Source organism: Saccopteryx leptura, chromosome 5, assembly GCF_036850995.1.
Source record: "Saccopteryx leptura isolate mSacLep1 chromosome 5, mSacLep1_pri_phased_curated, whole genome shotgun sequence".
Classification (NCBI taxonomy): domain Eukaryota; kingdom Metazoa; phylum Chordata; class Mammalia; order Chiroptera; family Emballonuridae; genus Saccopteryx; species Saccopteryx leptura.
Genome location: NC_089507.1, coordinates 9,125,776 through 9,140,618, shown reverse-complemented (window position 1 = coordinate 9,140,618; position 14,843 = coordinate 9,125,776). Strand labels below are relative to the sequence as shown.

Below are 14,843 nucleotides of genomic sequence, written 5' to 3'. Positions count from 1 at the left end.
AACATTCAGTCATCTCTGCATGTAGTTCCTCCTCAGGCATCATGTAAAGAGGAGGAACTTGGGCTCCAGCTCTGGCTGTAACTCTCACTTGCTCTGGAAACTCGGACAGGTCACCACACATCTCTGAGCCTCTATTCCCTCATCTGTAGAAATGGGGGGCTGGGGGAAAAGACGGAGTTAGCATTCTGTAGATCATTAGACCTCATATAAACCACTTCACACACATACCTTATCCATCCCACAAAGGTGCATGGATGTCCACAGTGTGGTGGGCCTGTCTTCAAGCAGCCATTGAGTAAGAGGGAGGACTGAGGTCTGATCTTTGTGACACGAGGCGAGAAGTATAAGGCCTGGGGTGCGCAGAGGGAGGCTGGGAAACCCAGAAGATGGGACCTCAGAGTCCTATGATTGTAAGACCCTAACATTCTCCCCTATCAGACTAAGGGCAGGGAAAGGAGGTCCATATTGTGTGTGTGTGTGTGTGTAAATATGCACAGAAATGTATATCAGTTATATAGTGTGATTTGCATTTCAGTTACTATTAGTTATCGAGATAGTACTGGTATTTGCATTTCCAGCAAAGCATATACACGAGTCTTCATTTACCAGTAAATTTGATGTGGTTTTGTGTCTTTGGCTGTTTTGTACTGGTAGGACTATATGAGTTTATTTCTTCTATTTATTTATTTTTGACAGTGACAGTGAGAGAGTCAGAGAGAGGAACAGATAGGGACAGACAGACAGGAAGGGAGAGAGGTGAGAAGCATCAATTCTTCCTTGCGGCTCCTTCGTTGTTCATTGATTGCTCTCTCATATGTGCCTTGACCGGGGGGGGGGGGGCTACAGCAGAGCAAGTGACCCCTTGCTCAAGCCAGCAACCTTGGCCTTCAAGCCAGCAACCTTTGAGCTCAAGCCAGCAACCATGAGGTCATGTCTATGATTCCCAAGCTCAAGCCAGCAACCCTGCGCTCAAGCTGGTGAGCCCGTGCTCAAGCTGGATGAGACTGTGCTCAAGCTGGTGAGCCCATATTCAAGCTGGATGAGACTGTGCTCAAGCTGGTGAGCCCATATTCAAGCTGGATGAGCCTGTGCTCAAGCTGGTGAGCCCATATTCAAGCTGGATGAGCCTGTGCTCAAGCCAGTGATCTTGGGGTTTCAAACCTGGGTCCTCTGTGTCCCGGTCTGACACTCTATCCACTGCACCACTGCCTGGTCAGGCTGAGTTTATTTCTTTTTAGCCATTTAATTTCATACTTTTCCCTCTTCCCCAGATTAGTAGACTATTAATGTATATTTAGTACTTATAATTTCCTGCAAGACTATAATAGAATGCATTCTGCATTTATTTTAAAAAAATAACAAGTTTTCTTCTATAACATAGCATTAGTCTGCCTCTAATAAGAAGACCAGCAGATAGATTTCTTTGTTTAAAAAAATGTCCTTGTAAACCAGGGTGTGTTTACAAATAGGGTAAGCTTCTATAGGAAAGGACTCACTATATCTCTGTCCCTTTGGAAAAAGGCTGAATTGAATCACCATTCGGATTTATAGGGCAGAAAGACCATCCTCCACGAATAATGTTCCACCAATATTTTTCGTGCCTTCTGAAAGCCCTTGTTCTGGTCATTAAAATCCTTACACTTTAGATGGCAATAATGGAGGCCCATTTCTTTTCTTTTTTATTCCTGTAAAAGTACTTGATTATAACTTGCATTCATGTTAGAAGTTTTTGATCTGCATGTGGCCAAGACATGTCTTATGATCACTCAGACTACCTGGGTTACTCAAAATCCTGCCTCACAAAGACGTGTACAACTAAACACATTCCATAGACTTGATGGAAAATCCCTCCCTAACTGCTCTGCTCTTGCCCGGTTCTCGCTATGGCTTTCCTTTCTCCGCGGGGGTATGAGGTCACTCGGGTGTGGCTCTCAGGTTCTGTCTTGTACTCCTCTTGGTGAATGAGTAATGTCGGGAGCATATTTTCAACTATTAGAGATGCTAGCTGGGGCACCTGACCTGTATGTCTCCTTCCCCAAGTCTGCATTAGCCCACGTTCAAGTGATTACTGGTAGTCTCTGCCTTACACTCAGCTCCCAGATTGCTGGTAGTCATTGGGTAAGATAGCTCAAAAGACCCCCATTCACTTCCTATTGGGGAGAAAGACCACTCGGGTTCATTGTCTTTCTTTTCTTTTTGTTACATCTGTCTTGAAATGTGTGTGTGTGTGTGTGTGTGTGTATATATATATGAAAAGAGAACTATTAGGAGAACAGTAGCTATAATTTCTCCCAAGAATAAATAACATTTATAAGGAATATTATTTTAATTATGAAATTAATTTGATTCTTCCATCTTTAATTGAAAACTGAACACTAAAACCATCAGGTGCATACTGATCACCTGCCAGCTGCTCTTTATGTGCAGAGATGCATGCCAACAGAGAAAAAAGTTAAAGTGGTACAGAAATAGAATAATCACAGGTGGGATTTAAATACAAGTGTCAATATTTGCCCCGGGGAAATATAGTAGCCACAAATCTGAATTCAGCCCAGAGCCTGCAGAAGGCTCCACAGCCATTGTTCTGGTCTTTCCCGGGAATCTTCCTCATCCTCCATCTCCCGCTCCTGTCTGCAGGACATGAAGGGGGTGCACGCATGTCTGACTTACTACTGAACAGTTTGCCCTTGGTATTAATAACATGAACCTTGGGAAAAAATATGATGTTTTCTTTCTGGAGTTGCTAAACTTAGGCTATCAAAGGCCACGCCCACAAACACATGGAGAATCCTGGGCTCCCTGCAACAGGAGAGAATGAGGCCAGCCAGCATTCAAGGGGAACCAGAGAAAAGGGAGATGGATGGAGAGCTGCCAGCACTGAGTCCCCGGTCCCCGCGCTGGGCCCTGATTCCTAAAGGTCCTCCTGCAATTTAATAATTTATCTTCAGATTCCCAACTTTGTAAGCAATTTTGAAAAGGGGAGGCGTCCACACATATGCCCCCAGAAATGCCACGCTGACTCCTAATCACGATACCTTTAACTCTTGACATCCCAGTCCCCTGCACTGGGGCAGTCTCTCTGTGGTCAAGTGTGCGTGTTCCTGCCTCTGTATTCCCACAGCTCAGCACGACTAAGAGTTAAGGAGGAAAGGGTAAAACGGAAAGGGTGGAAGGAAGGAGGAGGAATGGAAGGAAGGAAAGAGGGAGGGAGGGAGGGAGGTAAGGAGGGAGGGAGGGAGGGAGGGAAGCTGTCCCGACTGCTTTGAAAAACTCTAACCCCACTTTGCTGTCATGATGGGACAAACTACACTTTATATTGTTTGTCTTTTACCCGCAATGTCCCATTTTTATTTTTATTTATTTTATTTTTGAATTAGTTCCTTCTGAGGATGTAGTAAATTGCATTCTTTCTCATTTGAGGTTTAATTTTGTTCTTTGCACAATATCTAATCTCCTTTCTTCCATTTCTTTATCTTTACTGGTGTCTAATAGGGTCTTAGTTTAAAACAGCAGAATCTTTTACGTCTAAGAACTACTCCCCCCCCCCCCCCCCCCCCCCCCGCTCTATAATTAAGAAAGATGTTCAAAGAAGTAGGACTGAATCCCAACTCCCTTCCAAAAAAAAAAAAACCTCTTAAATCATCTAATTGCCGGTTTTAACCAAAGAACAAGCAGGCTTGGCTCTGATGGGGGTTGGGCTTCAGTCAGTCCTGCTGGGTTTGGTTAGCCTTAGAGCTGAGAGTGCCGAGGTATAAACTCATCCCGGTTCCATTAAAGGCCCAGGGGCTTGCCAACCCCTGACCTGGCACGCAGAGCTGGGTTCCCATTGCTTGGATTCCAGGATTAAACCAGATGCTAGGAAGCTACTGTTTTGCAGGAGAGATGCTGAGAAGAGGAATAGAAAAGAAGGGATTATTTCTAGATATATCCAGCTTGGTGAAATCTCTGTCATGATAGCCAGCTCACACTTGTATTGAAGTGTTATCACGTGCCAGGCTGCCGGCTGGTGCACGGTTTAGGAGAAGACTGAAACCCAGTCTTGGCCCTGGAGTCGCTGTCAGGGCTGTAAGGGAGGAAGGAAGAAGGGGAATTAACCATTATGACTAGAACGTTTTCTGCCTATTCATTTCTCTGCTCCTGCATCATCCCCCAAAACTGCGAAAATACCTGGGTTCTGACATCAGACAGACCTGGATAATAAATGTAGGTAAAGGTAAAAATCAGTAAATAAAATTGTAAAAATGTTCATTTCTTAAAGAAACGCATTGTGTTCTGAGTCACTGGAAGGTACCCTAACCACATTTTAAACAAAGACTGAGTCAACAGTAAACTCAGCAGGTAACTTGTTATGGAGAAACAAAGAGATTTAACCCCCTCTGCTTCTTTCTCATACACTCGAACACATTCTTCCCACTTTGCTATGCTCACAGCCTGCCCTCTAAGGAATGACCTTGGGAGGTGTCAGCCCCTTGAGATTTCTCCCTTCTCTGACTCCTTTCCCTGTGATGCTGGACAACCAGCCCTCCTAGTGGGACGAGTCTCTTCCTCTGCTTTCTTATTTCTGCCCACAAGATAGGAAGATCTCCCCTCTCAAAAGTATTGGGAGGGAACCTATTGGGCAAATAAGTTTGTAAAATTTGTGTTATTTAATTTTGCTCACTTTTATTGTTAAAAATGGCCGCTGCCAGGTGAAACTACTAATTCCCTTCCTGCCTGTGAAGGGGCTTTGTTATGCTAATGTGTGCTGGAGAGGGGGTTTTCTTTTCTTTTTCTTTTTTTTTTTTGGTAAATGTTCCTGTTTGTTTTCCCTGCTCCTTAAAGGAGACACCACATCTTTTTTTAAAAAATTTTTTCTTTTTATTAATTTTTAGGGAGGAGAGAGAGAGAGAGAGAGAGAGAGAGAGAGAGAGAAGGGGGAGGGAGGAGCAGGAAGCATCAACTTTCATATGTGCCTTGACCAGGCAAGCCCAGGGTTTTAAAACAGCGACCTCAGCGTTCCAGGTCGATGCTTTATCCACTGCGCCACCACAGGTCAGGCGGAGGAGGGGTTTTCAAACCGAAAAGTTTCAAGAAGAAGTAGAAAGGAAAGGAAGGAGGCCATGTTTTTGCAGAGTGAGAGAAGGGAGAAAGCAGCCAAGATGGCAGGGGGAAAGTGTGCATGGGGAACCAGAGGTGACTGAGCGGGTGGGGGCCTTTGATTCCAGGAAAACCAGGAGAAAGTTAGTGGCTTTGGGAGCCCTGAATGGAAAGGGAAGTGTTTTGCCGCTGTGTGTATTTACTCGCCGGCTGGTTGCTAGAATAAAGGCTAGAATAAAGGAATGGCCCACCAGTTTTTGGCTCCGCAGTTTCTTTACCATCTGCCCGAATTCAGTGAGAACCTGTACCTGCCTGGCTCTGATGGCCGTGACTACTGGCCTTATAGACCCTCTGTGCTTCTCTCCCTGTAAAGCCAGAAGCCAGGGCCACTATTACAGAAGCCCGGATCATGCAGGTTCGCATTGGATTCGGACAGTCGGTAAAGAAACAACGGAGCCACAAACTGGTGGGTCATCATTTTTAATTCTAGCTTGCACCCAGCGGGCAAGTAAAAACATACACTGAGGCCCTGGCCGGTTGGCTCAGCGGTAGAGCGTCAGCCTGGTGTGCGGGGGACCTGGGTTCGATTCCCGGCCAGGGCACATAAGGAGAAGCGCCCATTTGCTTCTCCACCCCCACCCCCCTCCTTCCTCTCTGTCTCTCTCTTCCCCTCCCGCAGCCAAGGCTCCATTGGAGCAAAGATGGCCCGGGCGCTGGGGATGGCTCCTTGGCCTCTGCCCCAGGCGCTAGAGTGGCTCTGGTCACGGCAGAGCGACCCCCCGGAGGGGCAGAGCATTGCCCCCTGGTGGGCAGAGTGTCACCCCTGGTGGGCGTGCCGGGTGGATCCCGGTCAGGCGCATGCGGGAGTCTGTCTGACTGTCTCTCCCCGTTTCCAGCTTCAGAAAAAAATACAAAAAACAAACAAACAAACAAAAAAAACATACACTGAGCTCCAAAACCCACTCACATTCAGTGCTCACAAAGCTACTGACTTATCCGAGTTTCCTAGAATCAAAGGTTTCTAGCTCACCAGCCTTATTCTCCTCAGTTCCCCATCTCCTTCCTTATCCCAGATACAAACTCTGCACAAACTGGCATCTCACTCAGCACTCTGCCATCTTGGCTGCTTCTCCTGGCCACATGGCCTCTTTCTGCTCTCTGCTCTGCTCCCTCTGCTCTCTCATGCTAATCATCCCAGGAACCAAGAGAGCAAGCTCCTGTTCTGCCCCCATTTTATAGTGTAGATTCAAAACCTTTAATCCAATATATAAAATAGGGAAGTCTCTACTACAGTCACTTCTCTGAGGCATGATTGGATTGTACCGCCCTACATCAAAAAGGGTGGGAAAGGCTTAATCCCAAAACCAAGCCCCGGGCTACAACGATTCTGCCTGCCCCCAACACACATTAATATCACCTGGGCACCTCCATGTGGGCAGCGTTATCTTTTACAAAGTGAGCATAATACATTTTATCTGCCCAACACTCCCCCTCTGCCATCACCGTGCGCTAGAGAGAAGGAAGAGTGTGTCTGGTTGGCAAGTCAGGTGGAGCCCAAGACCCATTGGTCTGAGCCCTCTGCGGGGCAAGGTAGCCAGTGGCCCCTGGCTGCCCCTTCCTGGCTCCCTCCTGGAGAGCCCGCTAACGGGCGCTGTCTTCCCTCGCTGCTCCCTGTCAGAGCCCAGGGGCAGTCCTCCTGCTGCTCAGCTTGGGTCTAGATGGGGATCATAACTCACGAAAGACGGAGCAGGAAGACTATCTGCTTTTGGTTCTGGGTGGCATTCTGCTGCCCAGTGTTACCCATTAGTGCGGCTGATAACTGCGTCCGTCTCTGGATCCTGGCCATTTCCCATTAGTTCGGACCTTCTCAAGGAGATAGACAAGATGAATTGCCTCCCAATACCCCACTCTCCACAGTAATTGTACTCCCACTTTCTAATTTTATCCCATAATTTAGTGCTTCATTGTATCTGTTCTGTAGGCTGTAATGGATGGATAGATGAAGCGCCAGACTGATGGATTAGTAGGTGTATGGCTATGTTGATACTGTCTTGATTACTAATTATATCATGTATCTTTGTCATGTAAACAAGTCAATGACAATCCCGCATGGGCTGGGGCTTAGTTTTGCGCTTGTTCTGTAACCTCCTCCCAGGATCTCATTTCGGCACAAAGTAGCCCCTCGTCAGTACTGGTCTACAATGAACAATATTTTGTAACAATTCACGGTTTAAAAAGGGGCATACCGGTACACTACTACCTCTATACTCACAATGATCCTATGAGGTAGGGAAGATTATCATTATTTTTCCATGAGGGAGACGGGTCCAGGAAGGGACAGGGACCCGCCCAGAGCCATGAGCTAGTTAACAGAACAGCTGACTCAGCACAGACTCTCTGACATGCACCTGTGTCCCCACTGTGCTTCACCTGCTTTCTAGAAGGACCGTTCTATCCCCTCGTTCTGTTTTACTTTATCAGAGTGGAGATGGTACAAGTTTATAATGACACAGGTTTCTGAAGGGGGTGGTCCTTGCTCAACACTTCAGGAACGCGAGAGCAATAGGATGAGACAGGGAGACGGGCCGCTCTGTCTATACGACTCTGTTCCCGGTGCTTGTATGTATGATCACAGCCAGTCTGCGCAACAATTCTAGGAGACAGATGCTGTTATTATGCCCTCTTCACAGATGAAGAAACGTCGACAGGGCCAAGTTCACCTTTCCGAGGGTAGTGGCGGGACTCAAGTCAGGCAGCAAGGCACTGCAGCTCAGGGCAATGCAGAAAAACGGAATTGCAATGATAGAAAACCTCCAGTTACAAAACAAAGAGACAGTGAGGTGGAAGTCAGCCTGTAGGCTATGTAAAATGACAGAAAGGAAAGGAGAAAGATAGTGTCACTCCCTGAATATGCAAACTAAGACTCCTTGTTGCAGAAAGGGTTAGGCCTGAGCTCTGGTGGTGCAGTGGATAAAGCATCAATCTGGAATGCTGAGGTCACTGGTTTGAAACCCCAAGCTTGCTCGGTCAAAGCACATATGAGAAGCAACCACTACAATTTGATGCTTCCTGCTCCTCTCCCCCGCCCGCCTTTCTCTCTCTCTGTCTCTCTCCCCTCTCTCTCTTTCTCTAAAAATCCATAAATAAAAATCTTAAAAAAAAAAAAAAACCCAAAAAAGGCAGCGTTAGGCAAGCACAGTGGGCTTCCTTGTAAATATGCCTGCTGTTTATTCTTTATGTGTAAGATAGTGAATTATAGAAACACTAAATCCAAGCAGAAAGTTACAAATCCAGCCCTCCAAGCAATGCAAGGAGCAAAGCCCTTTGAAGCAAATTCACATCTTAAACGTGAGGAAGAGGGTTTACCTTCTTATATAACGTCTCAAGTTCGGCCTTCACGTCTTGCTCCTGCGCCAGCTTCGCTGGCCTGGACGGGAACGGCTTGATGGGGTTTGGCAGTGCGAGGACCCTGCCGTCATCGCCGAACCACTTTCTGTCCTGGGGATCAAGCGGGGGAAGGACGTTTGCTTCTGACTGGGCAGGAATGGTTTACAACATAAACAACGTTCGCAGGGAAACTGTGTCAGCACACATGTCTCACGGACCGAACCCCTTTCCCGGCAGAACTTCTAAAGTCCTGTTTCCATTAGAAACTGAGTCTCCACTGTTGCCCCCCAACAATTAATTTAATATAGAGGTCTCACCACCCCCTGCATGCCAAAAAAAAAAAAGCTTAAGAAAAAGTTTAAAAGTTTAAATGATTGATATGGGCCCTGGCCGGTTGGTAGAGCATCAGCCCAGCATGTGGGTGTCCCAGGTTCTATTCCTGGTCAGGGCACACAGGAGAAGCACCCATCTGCTTCTCCTCCTTTTCCCCCTCTTTTCTCTCTTTCTCTCTCTCTCTCTCCCCCTCCCACAGCCATGGCTCAGTTGGAGCAAGTTGGTCCTGGGCGCTAAGGATGGCTCCATGGCCTCCACCTCAGGGGTTAAGAAGAGCTTGGTTGGTGAGCATCACCCCAGATGGGCAGAGCATCGGCCCCTGGTGGGCTTGCTGGGTTGATACTGGTGGGGGCATATGTAGGAGTCTGTCTCTGCCTCCCCTCCTCTCACTGAATTAAAAAAAAAAATTGATATAAAAATTTTTATTTTCTATCCATTAAAAATTTAAGGAATAAAAAGCACAGGAGGAAAACAACTGAGCACATTCTATCTTGGGATCATTAAACATTCCCGTGAACTGAGCAAAGGTGGCCAACGGCTGCGTTAGCAGAAGTCCGAAGGCAGCGGGCAGGAGACGGGTTTGGAGCAGGGAGCGTCTGTGCTGTTTGAGGGTCACTAAACAGGCGGAGACAAATGAAGAAAACAATCAAACCGCCCTGCGCAGACACTGTCACGAGGACATGCGCCCACTGGCGCAGTGACCGCCCCACCCAGAGACAGAACGCCGGTGTCGCTCGCGGGGGCGCCGGGAGCAGCGCGGTGCCTACCGGGTCCTGCCTGAGCAGCCTGTTCTCCACGGTGTTCCGGGCGGCGCGCGGCACCTCCGGCCTCACTCCCGTGTACAGGCCCTCGTCCTCGGGGAAGCGGGGCTGCACGTTCTCCGGGAGCTTCTTGTACGTGGGCACTAGACAGTTCACACACACAGGCAGCCACGTGAGCGCGGACCTCACCTTGTCCACGGCAGTTTGGCGAATTAAAGCAACCCCCCCCCCCCCCGGGAGATTCCGTTTCCGTTCTTGGACAAGGCACGTTTCCCAGATTAATTTCTAGGAGCAGAACTAAGGACGAGATGAATGTGTGTCCTGGCCAGCAGCACGTTGCAGACCGATGGGGTGAGTCCACACCTCAGTCACCGGGGCGCACACTGGGGAGCGCGGCACTCGAAGCCCAGCGTCAGCCCCGCTCCCCAGCCCAGCGAGTCTGGGTGGGCCCCTTCCCCCTGCATGGAAGGGATGGTCATACCCACTCCCACTTCACGGGGGGGCTCGGGAGAACTCGGTGAGGTCAGGTCTCAGGACATGCTTTGTGAATTAAAGTGCTTTGTATTATATTTGAGTGCGTGGCCATTACCTCATTCATTCTCCAGCCTTGGGTTCACTCACAGAACAAACCTTTGTCCCCTGTACCCAGCACGCAGGAGGCACAGGGGACTCGGTGGGAGCATCAGGTGGGGTGGGGGTGGGGTAAACCGGAGTTAGAGCAGGGAAGGCTGAGCAGGAAGGAGGCAGTGATGGGACAGTATGTCCACACCAGGGAAGAGCGTGTACTGAGCAGTGGGCGTATGTGGGAACAGAGAAACATCCAGAATGCCAGGGGTAGTGAGCCAGGGCAGTGCCTGTGGAGAAGGCTCGAGGTGGGCAGGAGAGGGGCCTGGGGAGCCTTGCAGGTCCCAGAGGAGCTGGGGCCTATTCAAGAAGGGGGGTCACGGAGGCAGATGTTTCATTCGAAAAAGAGAGCTTGGCCCTGGCCAGTTGGCTCAGTGGTAGAGCATCGGCCTGGCGTGCAGAAGTCCCGGGTTCGATTCCTGGCCAGGGCACACAGGAGAAGCGCCCATCTGCTTCTCCACCCCTCCCCCTCTCCTTCCTCTCTCTCTCTCTCTCTTCCCCTCCCCCAGCGAGGCTCCATTGAAGTAGATGGCCCGGGCGCTGGGGATGGCTCCTTGGCCTCTGCCCCAGGTGCTAGAGTGGCTGTGGTCGCAACAGAGCAACGCCCCCGGAGGGGCAGAGCATCGCCCCCTGGTGGGCAGAGCTTCGCCCCCTGGTGGGCGTGCTGGGTGGATCCCGGTCAGGCGCATGCGGGAGTCTGTCTGACTATCTCTCCCGGTTTCAAGCTTCAGAAAAATACAAAAAAAAAAAAAAAAAAAGCGTAGGAAAGTACCCGGTGAATTAAGTGCACAGAATGCATTCATTATTATTATTATTATTATTACTATTATTACAAAGTTACGATCTTTGGAAACTTTTGCCAGCTACCTATACCTGCCATTGTATCATTTATTATGTGCATTATAAACCAGTAAATATAAGTAAGTCTTTCCCTGAGTTCTACGTGCTGTTTTATCAAATTAGCAAACCTGAAGAGGATGTCATGGGAATCCCTGACCTGTGGCAAAGAGGAGTATAAGTGTGTGCAACCTGGGGACACACTATGTGGCATCTGCCATCTGAAGCAGCGCGTGGTCTTGTGGGATGAGCCCTGAATTTGTGGGGTCTGCATGCACCCCTGGTAGATATAGACCAGGGTTGAATTGTAGCACACCTAGCTGGTGTTGGAGAACTGGCTGGCGTAGGTACAAGCTCCCGCCTCTGGTCGCAGAAGTGTTCTAGAAGTATTGCGTGTGAGTGGGGAACGGAACAAAGTCATTCCTGCTCAGGGCCTGACTCTCAGGGCTCCCAGCCCTGGGCACTGATGGGATGCAGGACCTCCCATGGCATCCTGGGACTCCCTCTGCTATTCCGTCAGCAAAAGTTTGTTCAGTGGAGGTTTTTCCACGCTCTACACGTTTTTTTTTTGCGTGTGTTTGAAAATATTTCTTGATTATTAAAAAGATTAGAAATTGGAATCAGAGTGGACACGGGGCATCCTTAGACACGGGCCGTAGTTCACTGGACGGAAGACGAAGATGAGCAGGAACTAGAAGGGGCCTGTACCTGTCAGCCGACTGGGGACGAACAGGAGCTCTCTCTCCTTCTGCAGCCGAATGTGGAGGCTTTCATAGTCTGCCGGCCGGACAGCCACGAAATCTTCAGCCGCGTGATCCAAGCCCAATAGGAGATCCTTGTCATTGTTGTCACTGAGCAGCTCTTCCTCATCCTGCATTGCGTTAAAAAATAACAGTTACAAAAATCATGCTAAGATGATTAGCTTGCACAGAAAAAAAAAATCAATGATATTAAACTCATCGAACAACATACCTTACAATAGAATCACCTTTTCGTTTTTTTCCTTTGAATAAAGGCATAAAACTACGTGGCTTTTTATATTTGCCAAGTGCATTTTCTTTGTTATTTTTTTACTATTCTCCATACGTAGACAATGGCAAAATCAGAAGAGATGTGATAAGCAAAGCAATGGAAACCTCAACAATTCTGGCCTCCTTGGAAGGTGCTGACTTGTTGACATTTATTCAAAGGATGTGGGTTCGTAAGTTATGAAGCATTTTAAGCTCCCTGCTGGTACGCACCACCGGCCGGTGCACCAAGCGCAGGGGCTGCACATGCTACTCTGACCCCCCGGGCGGGGAGCTCAGCTGCTTCCCACGCTGCCTGGCGACTTTAGGGAGCTTCTCTACTGTCCTGATCCTCGGTTTCCTCGGTTATAAAATGGGGACATTAACAGAGATGACCTCTTAGGGTATTGTGAGGACAGAATTAAAAGACACATAAACATTTTTAAGCACAGGACCTATAATAACACATTATTAGCTGAAGCAGGTTAATTTTTGTTTAATTGAGGATTTTCCAAATGTTTTCTCCTTTTCTTTCATCTCTTTCTTTTCCCCTCTTTTCCTTCCTCCTCTTGCTTTCTCTTTCTTTTTTCTTGTTAAAATTTACACGTGGAGCCTGACCAGGCAGTGGTGCAATGGATAGAGCGTCGGACTGGGACCCAGAGGACCCAGGTTTGAGACCCTGAGGTCGCCAGCTGGAGCATGGGCTCATCTGGTTTGAGCAAGGCTCACTGCTTGAGCCCAAGGTCGCTGGCTCGAGCAAGGGGTCACTCACTCTGCTGTAGCCCCCTGGTCAAGGCACATATGAGAAAGCAATCAATGAACAACTAAGGTGTCGCAACAAAGAGTTGATGCTTCTCGTTTCTCTCTCTTCCTGTCTGCCTATCCCTATCTATCCCCCTCTGTCTCTGTCTCTGTCACACACACACACAAAAGTTTATGCCTGGGGTCGCTTTCTGAGCAGCGCCTATTAAAATCCTGGAGCTCGCAGGGAGCTGAAGCCGCTGGTGGCCACCTAGCCACCTGCCTCTTAATATCCCCCCCCCCCCAACACCCAAGACAGTAAGAACGGAAAGGTACATCCACGTGGCGACAAGCTCTCAGCAGAACTTGAAGGCAGAGAGCGCCAAACACTTCTGAACGGAAGGAAGAACGGGAGAAAGGGGAACCCCTCGGTCAGCGTGCCACTTTTCTCGCTCCTGCCCCACCTCTGCTTTGTGATGGGCAGAAAGGCACCCAGATTGGGGAAACTGCAGAGAAGACAGAAGAGGGAAGCTCACGAATGGGCCTGCAGATGACCTACACCTTCCACCAGGAAGACTAAATCCACTCTGACTATGAAAATACAGTAAAAGGGTCCAGGGCCGGACGGAGCAGGGACTCCAGGGAAGGGGCTTCAACGTCCGCATGATTTAAAAGGGTGGTTTTTGCGACACGGATTCCAGGGGAGAGAACGCAACAGGAAAGAGATGTCGCTTTCCGAGAGAAGTGACACAATTTAAGGAGCCCACAAATTCGCTGAGAGTCCTGCCTTCCAAAGCTGTGGATTCTCTTCCCGTTCCCTGAGGGCTGTGCTTCGTGACTGGCTGCTGGTGAGGGAGAGGCGGGACCTTCTACCATCACGGCACCCAAGGCACCGTGGCTTCCTCCTTGCTTTCTCTCTGATCGCTTGCTGTCAAGTCATGAGGACACTCAAGTAACCGGATGGGGAAGTCTGACCTGACGCTTCCCACCAACAACCAGCATTTGTCAGAGAGAAGAACGGACCACTGGGAAGCCAACCTTCCCCACTCAGTCCAGCCTTGAGATGACTGCAGGCTTGGCCACTTTGCTTGCAGCCTCCCAAGAGATCCTGATCCAGGACAAGCCGAATATTGAGCTGTAGGACAATTATTACAGAACAAGCTAAAGTATCCCAGGCTTCCGTAGACCTAGGTAAGAGAGTACATTTCTGGGAGGCAGTTTTCAAGGGAAGTGATTAAAAGTTAAGCACAGAAACAGGGGAACTATACAAATTCTGAAATGTCCTGGTACGTTTTTCTTTTTATTTTTTAGTGTGGCAAAATATAAGGAACAAAGTTTATCATGTTGGTTGTTTTGAAGCATGCAGTCTGTGGCATCAAGTATAAATACATTCCCGTTGCTGAACAACCATCACCACCATCTCCGGAACCGTCTTACCTTCCCCACGAGGAACTCTGTCCTAGGAAATGAGCTCTCATCCTCACCCTCTCCTCGCTCTTGGCGCCCACCCTTTTCCTTTCTGTCTTTATGAATTTGAAGACTCTCGGGGCCTCACGTAGATGGAATCACACAGTACGTGTCCCTCGGTAACTGGCTTATTCCACTTAGCGTAGTGTCTTCAAGGTCCATCTGTGTTGCAGCACGGATCGGAATTTCCTTCCTTCCTAGTGGGAGCTATAATGTTCCATTGCATGTCTGCACCTTCTCTTGTGTATCTGCTCCTTCATCTGTTGAGAGACCCTTGGGTTGTTTGTACTTTTGGCAAGTGTGAATCATGCTCTTGTGAACATGGGTGAGCAACTGACTGTCTGAGTACCTGCTTTCAGTTCTTTTGTGTATGTATCCAGAGGGGGGTTGCTGGATCATGCGGTAGTTCCATGTTTAACTTTCTGAGGAGCCACCAGACTGTTTTTCTTAACAGCGACAGCACTTTCCCTTCCCATCAGCAATGCACGTGGGTCCAATTTCTCCACATCCTTGCCAATACTTGTGATGCTCTGTTTCACATTTATATATATATATGCACCATGGTAAGTTGTCTGAAGTGGTATATCATTGTGGTTTTGGTTTGCATTTT

General features: G+C 48.5%; 1 protein-coding gene across 5 annotated transcripts in view; it reads right to left on the bottom strand.

Moving 5' to 3' along the window:
• The window catches only part of CC2D2A (coiled-coil and C2 domain containing 2A), a 122,664-nt gene that overhangs the window by 76,812 nt on the left and 31,009 nt on the right, over positions 1-14,843 (bottom strand). For all 5 annotated transcript variants that reach the window (XM_066384848.1, XM_066384847.1, XM_066384846.1 and 2 more), the window contains 3 exons: positions 11,727-11,889; positions 9,564-9,700; positions 8,443-8,574 (listed from right to left, as the gene is read on the bottom strand). In XM_066384848.1, the coding sequence (XP_066240945.1) occupies positions 8,443-8,574; positions 9,564-9,700; positions 11,727-11,889 (432 nt within the window). The remainder of the gene's footprint in view (positions 1-8,442; positions 8,575-9,563; positions 9,701-11,726; positions 11,890-14,843) is intronic.